This window comes from Vicia villosa, unplaced genomic scaffold (assembly GCF_029867415.1).
Source record: "Vicia villosa cultivar HV-30 ecotype Madison, WI unplaced genomic scaffold, Vvil1.0 ctg.000244F_1_1_3, whole genome shotgun sequence".
Lineage (NCBI taxonomy): Eukaryota > Viridiplantae > Streptophyta > Magnoliopsida > Fabales > Fabaceae > Vicia > Vicia villosa.
In genome coordinates, this window is record NW_026705096.1 from 26,186 (window position 1) to 38,127 (window position 11,942).

At 39.2% G+C, this 11,942-nt stretch overlaps 3 protein-coding genes across 3 annotated transcripts; all 3 read right to left on the minus strand.

Moving 5' to 3' along the window:
* Positions 1–3,356: 3,356 nt before the first annotated feature.
* Positions 3,357–4,844, minus strand: LOC131625837 (uncharacterized). The gene is made up of 2 exons (XM_058896667.1): positions 4,109–4,844; positions 3,357–3,934 (listed from the first exon to the last, which is right to left on the minus strand). The coding sequence occupies exons 1-2, from the start codon at positions 4,842–4,844 to the stop codon at positions 3,357–3,359; spliced, it is 1,314 nt and encodes a 437-aa protein (XP_058752650.1).
* A 177-nt stretch (positions 4,845–5,021) lies between these two features.
* On the minus strand, positions 5,022–7,119 carry LOC131625838 (uncharacterized). The gene is made up of 3 exons (XM_058896668.1): positions 6,723–7,119; positions 5,411–6,631; positions 5,022–5,173 (listed from the first exon to the last, which is right to left on the minus strand). The coding sequence occupies exons 1-3, from the start codon at positions 7,117–7,119 to the stop codon at positions 5,022–5,024; spliced, it is 1,770 nt and encodes a 589-aa protein (XP_058752651.1).
* Positions 7,120–7,136: 17 nt separating this feature from the next.
* LOC131625839 (uncharacterized) lies at positions 7,137–8,989 on the minus strand. Its single transcript, XM_058896669.1, has 4 exons — positions 8,547–8,989; positions 8,251–8,465; positions 7,725–8,163; positions 7,137–7,638 (listed from the first exon to the last, which is right to left on the minus strand). Exons 1-4 carry the CDS (start codon positions 8,987–8,989, stop codon positions 7,137–7,139), a joined length of 1,599 nt encoding a protein of 532 aa, XP_058752652.1.
* Positions 8,990–11,942: the final 2,953 nt, after the last annotated feature.

Genomic DNA, 11,942 nt, shown 5'->3' on the forward strand with positions numbered 1-11,942 from the left:
AAAACCAAAGCAACACAACACAGCAGGAACCGGTTCCCCCAAACTGGGAACCGGGTTCCAGGGCATTCTGCCCAAAACCAAAGCGCTTTAGATTGAGTAGGAACCGGTTCCTCCAATTTGGGAACCGAGTTCCACTGTAGGAAAACCAAATTTTATCATTTTTAAAGGCTTGGAAGCCATTCCCACTCAATCTAAACCAATACCAACTTGCAAACATCATGCACATCTTCAAAGCGCAACCAAAACATAGTGAAACGATCATGGAAACAAGGCACGGTATCAAGGCAAAGATTGATGGCACAAGAGAATATGTGAGTCAAGTATCAACGTGAGGCATGCTATTAGCAATAAGCGAACAATCATCAAGCACCAAAGCAACAAAACCAAGCATATATCGATTTCAATGATTAAGCACAAATGAAACATATTGGCAAAAGATAGACATGAATCCCCACGTCAATTAGGCCAAACAACCACAAACCAAACAAAGTGCGACGCGTAGAGCCAAACCACAACTCAAACATCATCACCAACAATTATGCAAACGCAACATAAGTGACGAGCATTAACACATACAATGGTAATCAAACTATGACAATATCTCAAGTAATGATTTAAGCACTTACCAAAACAAATAGTAAGCAAAAGATTTCAACACATGTATTGGCACAAACACCTTGAGTGCGACACAAGATACAAGTATTAACACCAACAATCACATCAATACGTCACCAACGGCAAGAATTAACACACGTGAAGATGATCAATTATAGCAACTATACTCAAGTCATAACCTAAGCATCAAACGAGGCCATTATCAAGCAAAAATTATACACAAGCATTTAAACGAACACTTGGAGTGTGTCGCAAGACTTACGCATGAATGTTAACAATATTGCACACATGATCACCAACGAGCCATGGATTCGAACACAAATAGCGTAATTCATCATCAACGAGCATCAATTATATGGAACAAACATTAATTCTAGCCACAATTCATATGAACACAATTAACAATACGCGAATTCATCGATCAATCACACATCCATTGAGACAAGAACAATAAGTATATCTAAACTTGAATTCATGTAATGATCATCAATTAAGCACTTAATTCATGATTAGAAAGCTTACCGAATGAAGATCTAAACCGACGCGCGAACACGAACACGACACGTATGCGAACACGACGCGAAGCGAAAAGCGGATCCCAAGGAGAGTGAGAGAGGGGCGCGCAAGCTAGGGAGAGAGGAGGAGAAGAACTTCGAACTCGGAACTTTGATTTTCAATCCATGTTGTTCTTGATCTTGAAGAAAATTGATGAATATCGATGAAAGTTTTTATGTAATTTGTGGTTTTGATTCAAGAGAATTGAGAGAGAATTGAGAGAAAGTGTTTTTGATCTTTTTGGGTGAAGTCCAGTTATGAGAATTTTTGAAGAAAAATGACTTATATAGCGAACATAGTGAAATGTCCAAAACGCCCTTAATTCTCTTATTTTGGCTCGTTTTTTAAGGAAACTCGGTTCGGCTCTAAATTTCGGAACGAAACCGATGCCACTGTGAAGATGACCAAATTCGTGAATCGTCACCGCGAGAATCGTCTTGATCCGATAAGCGATGAAGAAATTACGCCTGTTTGAATGACGAGAAACGTCGATTCATCTGGCGCGACTGTGCGAAATTTTGTGAGTACCGCTCAAAGAACTCGATAAAACCTTATCTTCGGCTCAGAATCTGAACAGGCATGTGTGACGAAGAATCGAAGCTAACGAAATTTCTGGGAGAATGCCGCCGGAATGGACTTCATACGATAAAAATCGAAGAAGTTATGAATTTTTGAACTCGGCGCGACATGCTCGAAAACACACTTTTTACCGAAACAACACGACGATCCTTAAAATTCTGGGAATTTTCCATGCATAATTGGCCTTCGGTCCGAACATATGAAATCTTGGTAATGATGCCACGGAGCTCCAGTTAAATTTTCAAGCGAATCCGGCGAGCGGATTAGGAGATATGAATTTTCCGAGGCGCAAAACCCTACATTCAGCACTATTTCTCACTGCAAAAACCTCAAGTAATTTGCCAATTTGAAGACCTTCCTTAAAGAATTGGCTCCCGAGCCGAACACAAAAGTTGTAGATTTTGTCGAAACAATGAGGACATCGCGGGAACTTAACTCGTATCACCTTCCAAATAGTATTTATGAATTTTCTCGTACTTTCACGGTTTTAAACCATTTTTCACACTTTACTTCCTTAACACATGAAAACTCTTTATTATTTTTCTTCCATTTTTGAATGACGAAATAAATGTCATTATTAACTTATAGCTCAAATAATTAGGGCAAATTTTGGGGTGCAACACTATGGTAACAACAACTATGGGATTTTATCAATCAAGGAGGCAGTGAGACCACAGGATCTACCACGATTTCACAGTAGATTTCTTCTTCACCAGGACATACATGCGTTCGACGTCATACTGCCACCGCTGGGCGTGGATTTGCCAAAATTAGTTGAGTATAAGCTTTGCTAGGATGTTTTAATATTTGTAGACATACGATATAACAGACTCACAACAACTAAATAATCATTGGATTGTAGAAATTGCAGGATGATTTTGCAACTTTCCTAATCGAGCATGGATATGAATATATTGTGTTGTGCGGTGACAACGGGATGCCTTGGTCGATGTCGGTGTTAAATTTTGGAGCACCTCTGCGCATGAAGTTAGGCAAAGGATGGGATGATTTCTGCAGGGCGAATAACTTCAAAAACGGTGATAGACTTCTATTTAGAATTGATGTTTCTTCGGAGACCCGAAGGTGTTATGTATATTTATTTCCGTACCCGTAAAACATACTGTTGGATATGTCATGGGAACCTAATGTATGTAACTTCAATACCTTTTATGTTTAAATGCGCAAAAAATCTGATTGTGATATTCATGGTCCAATATTACAGTGCCCAGCAATTGCAGAAATTAATAAAATCAGTGGTTTAGAAAACCAAACTACCACGATAGCTCTAAATGGCTGAATTGTAAACTACAACAGGAAGTAGCAATCAGTCTCTTGCAATGGATGTTAATTGAGCGGGTTCCCTGTTGAAATCACGTGAAGGAGCAGAAATGTTACTAACCCAAAAAAATAACAGGAAGGTTGATACTTAAAATAGAAAATGAACATTACTCCAGTATGTTAGTTGTGCAGTTATTATAATGACTGCAAAAATGCGATGTGGATTATACATTTTGGCAAACCGATATATACCTCGAATTGTCAGGATTGTATAATAAAATGGGCAGAGACCTCAACAGAAGGCATTACCTGAATCAATGTGCTTGCATTTAGACATTGTTGAAAACTTCTTTGTAAACAACATTGGTAGTTGTAGACTTTAACTTATCGTGTTCATCGTATACCAATATTTTTATCCCTTCTTTTGTTGTGACCCTAGATATTGCAACATATATTTGCCCATGAGTGAATACGTCTCGTGGCAAGTAAAGTCCCACTGTATCTAGAGACTGTCCTTGAGACTTGTTGATCGTCATTGCATACGAAACCACTATTGGAAATTGACGCCGTTTAAGTTTGAAAGGCCATGGGGATTGTGAAGGTGACATATCCATTCGAGGGATGTACACCAAGTTACCATAACCTTTTCCGACCATTACCCTTGCTTCGATGACATGGTTGGCCATCTTAGTTATCATTACCCGGGTGCCGTTACACAAACCCTCAGATTGATCGATGTTCCGCATAAGCATAACCGGTGTTCCAACCTTCAATTTAATGTGATGGTTTGGTAATCCCGAAGTGGTTAGGGAGCTGAGAAACTCGGGTGTTAGGATATCAACTACGTTGGTGTCATGGATCTCGGACTTATCAACCGTATTTGAGCTGTAATAATCTTTGATATCCCCTAACACAAAAACAAAAAAGGTCTGTTAGTGAATTTAATTAAATTAGTAGAGACTTAGAAGTCAGGGGAAGAGTAATACAACCTGGCATCAAATCAAGAACATGATTGTTAATTTGATCAACAACTTCTAATGTAGAAGCGAGTATGGCGCGACTTTTGAGGTAGTCATTTGACTGGTATTTTTTTTAAAATCCGGGTACGTATTGTTGACAATGGCAACAACAGGGTCGTCATAATCTGTAATTAACAGTTCCGGTGGCAATTCAATGTCAGCAAATCCATCATTTGGCTCAGATAGTTTCCCTTCACCTATCTTCAATAGCCATTTTGAAAATTCTGCAATTTCTTTCTTTTCATGATCATTTGGCCCGCTCTGAAGGCGCATATTTTGCGTTAAGGTTAACACTTGTACATCACGCCATATATAAGAGGCATTAATGGCTGCGTGTACGATATCTGAACGACTCCCTCTGGGCACAACAGGAAAAATCTGTCTAAAATCACCGCCGAAGACAACTACCTTCCCACCAAAGACGTCCTTTGAATTACCATACGTACGCATTACATCCTTCAAAGTTCGATCGAGTGCTTCGAATGCATGTTTGTGTGCCATGGGTGCTTCATCCCATATAATAAGCTTTGTCTGCCTTAGAAGTTCTGCAACATCATCATCGTACTCGATTTTGCACGTAGAGTTATCCATTGTTGGAACGGGTATCTTGAATTTAGAGTGTGCAGTTCTACCTCCGGGCAATAACAGCGAAGCAATTCCACTCGTTGCGACGGTTAAACATATATCATGTTTTGACCTCAAAGCACTTGCAAGTGTTCGCCACATATACGTTTTACCGGTTCCCCCGTACCCATGCAGGAAGAAGACACCACCTTTCTGAGCACGGACAGACGACATAATTGTGTCAAAGATTGTCCTTTGTTCATCTAAACAAAGGCAAGAAGATTAGTAGGTATGCAATAAAATTATGGCATTTTATAATTTAAAGAATAATCACATGCAGCAACCTGTCAGAGCATTGAAAAGTCCTGTGTATTCCGAGGTCATTGCAGAAACATCATAACTTCGTTCATCCTATATCAATTTGTTGCCCAATTGTTGTAGAACATACCCGTCCGGATATGGAATCGGTTTAAAATCCTTGAGACTGCGTCGATTAGATTGAAGGAGTTTTTCAATCTCAGTTAAAGTCAAATTCATTAACTGCTCTTCAGTGAGAGTCAACTCTGAGCAGATTGAATTAAGAAGCAAAGTCAGTGCAGAAATGAATAACACTGAACACAACATTGTAGCCTGAAACAGAGCACATTGATGTATAATTACACATGATGCTTATGATGGCTGGTGTACTACCAGGTTAGATTATTTATTATTATGCATACAAATGTAAAAATGAGGTTATTATTAGACATACACACACACACACACAAATATATATATATATATATACATATATATACAACCTGTGTTATGAGCCAAGAGTCTCTGTTCATGCAGCAGACCATCAGATAATAGCTTCCATGATTCGCTCCAGACATGACCAGGCCTATTAACACCACTGGACAAAAGCATGACTACAAAAAGTTTGCGGAGAAAATGACCGGAACCCCACTCACTCGCTTCCTTTATTGCCCCAATGTATTCTCTATCGTCTTCGAGGAAGCCCATTGCAAAGCAGGCATCCCTAAAAGTATCGAATTGAGTGTCACCAACTTTGCGGATTTGTTCGTACGATGATGGTCCCTTCACTACAGTCAACATCATTCGCAAATAAAATAGTTCTCCAGTGCTGGGTGGAACCCATATCAAACGGCCAATTGTGAAGCCCTTCTTGCGAGGTTTCCATGTTCTGGTTCTCTTTTCATAAACAAATTTAGAGACGAATTGTCCATAGGTCAGGTCGCGTGCATCTTCGTATTTCACGTTAGCAGCCAACCAAGCTGTGAACATTGATTCCGTGACACTCGCCTTTTCTAAGATGTTTTCCATTCTAGCGTGATCAGGGTAGTAAACAGCTTTTTCGCCTACTAAGTGATAAAACATACGTTCCACCGCTGGTTTCCTACCATGAATGTTGTAAGAGTAAATTCTCCAACACGCTTCACTTGGGGAGACATACCTACAATCTAGATATTGTTTAATCTCATCAACAGGCTCTTTGTCACTTCCTGATGTGGAGTTTGAAGATGAAATCGTTGCTGTTATTCGATCAAATCCTTTGTGTATGTACTTAAAAAGATATTTGATAGATGTAATTTGGTTACACCATTCCATGTTAATATGTGCGCGGTACTTCAAAAGAAATCTTGTATTGTAAGGCACAACATGACGGTTTTCCAAATCGACACCATTCTTATTTATAACATGGGAATTAGATCTTCTCCTATATAGGGGATAACCATCTAAATCAACAACGGTTTCCTCTTGGTACTTTTTTGGGAAGTATTTAGAGCATTTTCTATTCTTCATGCACTGAGACTTCATGCGCGATGGACCACAAGGTCTGTGCATCATGTGCGCTGAGACCAAGTCGTATAAAACCGGATGAACAGCAGGGTCAGGAATCTCGGCAGAAATGATTTTATCAATGTCAGAGGGTGTTGGATATTTGCTTTGAGGACTTAAAAAAACCAAAATGTGAGCATGCGGCAACCCTCTTTTCTGGAATTCAATCGTGTACATAACTGCGACATAATTCAGAAGGTAATAATTGTTAAAAATAATTAGTTAACATTGTGAATATTTATAGATGGAAGCTCAGGCAGGAATACTTACATGAGATTACCTTGCCGAGGACTTGGCGTCTGGTTATATCATTCATTAGCTCGTTGAATTTAATTTTGAAAACTTTCGTAACCAAATCCGGTCTATCATGAGCCTTCAATGAAGTGCCGGCGAGTGCACGTGTTATCTCTGGCCATGCAGGATTGCAAGTAAAAGTAACGAATAAATCTGGGAATCCTAATTTGCTTGAAATGGCCATACCATCGAAATAAAGTTGATCCATGTATCTTTTGCTGCCTACAAAAGTTGATGGCAAAACAACACGTTTTCCCCTCTTAGACGCTGGATTTGATTGGTTACCGCGAGTTTTTTCCTGTAATTGGTTATATTTCCCAACTCTTAGTTTGGACTGATTACTCCTCAGCCAATTGAGTCGTTCTGACTCCATCATTGCAAACCCATCCACTAAAAACTGCTGAAATAGCCTTCTTGAATGAAGTAATGTCTTTGCCTCTGAACGACGTTCCTGTAATCGGAATGATAGCCAATCTCTGATGGATTGACGATTTTTCTGGTAACCTCTTCTTCATGCTCATATCTGTGAAGAATATCTTTCCTGTATCCATCCTCGCCATAAACAAATATTAAAGGATATTGGTAAGCCAAATAAGCCGGATGAAACTCATCAATTTTCTGCAAGTGTCCATCACGAGCGTGAAGGATAATGTCTCTTGGGGTGTTAGGATCGATATCGCCAACAATAAGAGCAGCAACCTCTGAGACAGTCGGTCTGTTGTAAACACGTCCATCTTCGTGTCTATCGCTGATTAGGCGTAGCTTCAAGTCCAAGAAAGCGTTGGCTTTCAACAGATCTCTCGCCATCCGAAAAGCCTTTGCATGTGGATTGCATTCGTCTAACATAACTTGCAGAGTCGAGACAATATCCCTCTTGATAACTGGGCTGTCGCTGCATGTAAATTTCAACAAAGGAATGTTAGTGCGGTGATACAGTGAAAATCAAAGCAATGATCATATATGCATAAGTATAAATACCCGAAACACTTCAGCCGGTTATCAACTTCATTGTTTGTGTGATAAATATATAGTTGCTCATATTGCGGTCTTCCATCTTCCGGGATTAATGTACCTATTCTATGACAGGTCTGATCGTGCAGTCTTAAAGTCGGCGGCCCTCCTCCATCCGCAACAGTATTGTCAAATTTCATTCCAGGTGAAGTGAAGGAAAACATAGCATTGTAAGTTTGAATGTTGGTTTGGTAGTTTTTACTGTCTGCACGACTTCCATTATGTAGAAGATGTTGAAGCGCCCGCGGAGGATCGTTCAACAGCGGAAGAACAACTTTTCCACTTCTGCAGCACCGTGTGAACTTTGGAACAGTGGTATGCCTTGTATTGCCTATGCGTTCTTGGTACCACATAGATGCGTGACATGAAGGACATTCCCAAGCTCGATCTCCTACATCAGAGTATTCTGGATTGTCGAACATCATTAGGATCAAATTCATAATTAGTCAAAATATTACAAAGAAACTAATAATTGATTGGTAGGCACATATACCTTCGAGATGAGAATCAACTGAAGGTTCATTATCAACCTGTTCATCAGCATCAGAACCACTACAGATGTTCAAATCATCTTGAGAATCAGAATTTGCATCATTTGAATAATGAGCTGTTGGGGTCAAATTGGAAGGCGTGGCATGATTGATGGCAGGTGCTTCAGAAGTAGATGGCTGGTCAGTGTTGCAAATAGGTGTCTCAGTTTGGTTGAAGCTGGCAAGTAAGTTATTTCCAGAATTCCAATGTAACCTGGGTTTTTTATGAGATATAGGTTGAGGTGCATGTCTCTAGGACGGGGCTGTGTGCATGAAGTTAGAAAGATTACATGTAAGCGGTAAACGCAAACCGGAAGACGGTGTTTGAATACTTGTTAAAACAGATTCTCCGGTCAGGCAGATATTTTCCTTGTTTACATTATTAGGTGTAGTCCTCTTGTTGGACAATGTTATTCTTCTCTTCTTTCTGGCCATTGACGCGTAAACGGAATTTTCTAAGCCTTGATAAGTACTGGTCATAGGGGTTTCGTATGAGTGGTTTTGTCCCGAAGATAAGTTTGGTACAACATCATCCACAGAATGCAAGTTTGGAATCGTACTACTGCTCGGATGCACCGGGATGATAGGACATTGAGTGTGTACACCATGACGTGAGCGCCTCCTTGACGATAATATTAGTCTTCTCCTACGCCTGGCAACATAATAATGATCAACGTTGTTTGTTGTAGAATCGGACTCCATGGTTGACAGGAACCGGTTTAGCAGACAGGAGGGAAAAACAAAATGGAATTATTGTTCACAATAACTACACAGGGAATGTGGTAATAGTTTATGCAGAAGGTTGTATCAAACTAAAATTTGAATATTAAGTAGATGAATGGGTTCAAAAAGCACATGGTGTACCAACTCCAACAGTTCATAATAGGTGTTGGGATCCAATGATCTGTAAATAGCTAAAGTGATATTGTCTGTACAAATATCCCCAAAAATAGAGGGTAAGTTTTAAAATTTGATGTTTTCCCGCTAGTTGAAAAAAGTTTTGAAAAGAGTGGTTGTTTGAAATTTGGAAAGTTTAAATATATAATATAAAAACAGGTCCTTGTATAAATAAAGTTGTACAGTCAATCTGTAAGTGCTAATTTAACATCCAGTTATAATCAAGCAATGGTTATAACTTTTTATTGGGAAATGGGAGGGGTGTAAAGTATGGTGTTACCTGCAGTGTTGATGATTGAGATTTGGTTCAGACTACATGATGTGCAGTCGGGCTACTGTAGGTACCTAGGTAGTTCATCATCATAGAAATAAGAAGGCTGGGTTGCGTGGCATATGTATTTGGATTGGAAAACAAAAAAGTGTTGGATGAAGAAAAGTTTTTCCTTTTTGTTTACTATCAAGCATGTTTCCCATATGGTGTATATTGTCTATATTGGTTGAGCTATTATTCTATAGATACCACTGTGGTTGGACTTAAAAAAAGTAAATAAATAGCACATTTGGTGGACAGCCACGCAGGCCAATTTTGTATAAAATTGTAAACACAGATATAGAACTGTTACTTTATTAGTTTGTAGGAGCATGCACGGGGTGGGTAGCAACCACACTTGATTGCATGCAGGCTCTAAACATAGAAATCATGTTGCTGAAACCACTAAGAAAAGTATGGTTGATAGTCTGTCCACGACATGAGTAATTTCTTTTATAATTGTTTTGAAAACATGCTGATACGACATGCCTAATACAGACACACAAAAAAATTGATAATCTTTAGCTATTTAAATATGGTCTGGAAGAAAACTTAATATATATATATAAGCAGGATTGTCATGTTGCATTGGTGAACAATGATCCTAAAGTACATGTCAAAAGATGGATCCAAAATATTACAAAAGCAAAATGGCAAAGACAGCAAAAGATGAAAAGTCCTGAAATATCCTTCAAATGTTCTTCAATTATTCTTCTCCAGTTTGATGATTTTTTGTTGACGACAGCTCTCCGTCACACATCCCAGCAACGGTCGTTGATTCGCTTGAGCCATCACCAATATGCCTCTTTGCAGTGGGTGTGACCGGATCAGGATTGTGCTTGGATGTAATTTCTACATCCTGTAATCACAAAATCGCAAGTGTTATTTTCAGTTACCTCGAAGTTCGAATGATTTCCACAAATTCAGTTATTCGATGAATACCGTAACAATTTCACACTCTTCTGCAGCATCAGTTTTTGCCTCATCGACGCTCTCTTTAATCTACATTAAAGGTACGGCATTTTTTTGGTCAGATATGCAAACAGATTCTGAAGCGCAATATGTAGAAGTACTAATAAATTTATTACGAAGGCATGGTGATACCTGCTCTACTGACGGTGTTACGGAGGGTTGAGAAGTGGACACCTTCTGTCAATAAGATATTAGACATCAGCAAGATTGTGGGAATTGTAAATCAAATAACCCGTGCGATAAGTCGACAACGCAATACCTGTGTATGTTCCCACGGAGCCTTTAATTGTTTGTCGAAGACTTTATCTTGAAGGAGCATAACAACGGAGCAAGAGTCCCAGCTTGGCTGCCATTTAACTCTAAAAGCCATCTCCAAGTTAAGCATCTTATCAAGAGCTAATGGGAAGTCCAGAGGATCAGTGATTCCAGCCTTTGCAACAAAATTTTATCGTTGGTCAAACAAATGTTGATTACCAAGCAATCTATGAATAGAATGATATAAGTAATGAACCTGTATCATTGTATCCCGCATTTGAGCAGCAGAAATTTCCAATATATCCGTACATTCCCGGTCCCAAAAGATGAATTTGCAAGGTATGCCTAAATGCACTGCTTTGATTTCAATTTTATACCTGGAGAATGGATTAAGACCAAGATGAACAAAGAGATATTTATGGGAAGTAATGAACATGAATGCGACAGCATTTCCCAGGAAACTCACCTGTAAATTTCGGCCTCCGTCTTATGCTTGTTATCACATTCGAAAGGAGGTTTATCACCACGAGCAGCTTTAGGACACGCATGGCATGCTCGGTAATACCATCCAAAAGAAGACGTGAAAAGTTTTCTGGTTTCAGCAACGGTAGCGCAGAAAGAGATCTGCATTAAAAAAATGTAGCAAGGGCATTAGCGTATTAGGTGGCAGTGAACTTGGAAATCAGTTAATATCCATGAAGATTTCCCCAAACCTGTTTCAGTTTCTTGATTTCACTGAGAGGCAGAGCCAAAGCACCAGACAACAATCTCTGCATTGGAGTTTGTCTAGAATTGTCAGAATTCGTGGAACGGGAGAGGTTCTGTGAATTTAGGCTAAGCTGGCTAGAGACCGCGATCAAAGTGTCCTTAGGTATACTGCAACATAAACTCGTGATTCAGCAAAAGAGGAATCATAAACTATTATTTAGGAAAGTGCTCAAAGTATTTAGGATACCTTTCAAGGAAATGTTTCACGGGTGGCAAATCTGCATTGATATGTAGTTTCGTAACATGGAAGGTGTTTGTAACCGAAAGCGGATACTGTCCTGCATTTTAAATAGAAGACTATAAATATATATTTACAATTATAGAATTGCATAAGAGAGTACTAAAAGTCCAACCTTCTTCTTTAACTTTTGCATATTGAAGCAAAATAACAGTAGGCACGGACGTATTAACTCGTTCTTCGTCAAACTTGAAGAACTGAGCAGCATAAGTTTC

Bases quoted from the DNA above. Each gene is read 5' to 3' on its own strand.
- LOC131625837 (XM_058896667.1), bottom strand. From the start codon at position 4,844: ATGTCGTCTGTCCGTGCTCAGAAAGGTGGTGTCTTCTTCCTGCATGGG. The intron at 3,935-4,108 runs GTCAAATGACTA...TTTTTGTGTTAG, and splicing joins GGATTTTAAAAAAAATACCA to GGGATATCAAAGATTATTAC.
- LOC131625838 (XM_058896668.1), bottom strand. From the start codon at position 7,119: ATGGAGTCAGAACGACTCAATTGGCTGAGGAGTAATCAGTCCAAACTA. The intron at 6,632-6,722 runs GTAAGTATTCCT...ATTATGTCGCAG, and splicing joins CCTCGGCAAGGTAATCTCAT to TTATGTACACGATTGAATTC. The intron at 5,174-5,410 runs GTTGTATATATA...CAATCTGCTCAG, and splicing joins ACTCTTGGCTCATAACACAG to AGTTGACTCTCACTGAAGAG.
- LOC131625839 (XM_058896669.1), bottom strand. From the start codon at position 8,989: ATGGAGTCCGATTCTACAACAAACAACGTTGATCATTATTATGTTGCC. The intron at 8,164-8,250 runs GTATATGTGCCT...TCGACAATCCAG, and splicing joins AGTTGATTCTCATCTCGAAG to AATACTCTGATGTAGGAGAT. The intron at 7,639-7,724 runs GTATTTATACTT...ATTTACATGCAG, and splicing joins AACCGGCTGAAGTGTTTCGG to CGACAGCCCAGTTATCAAGA.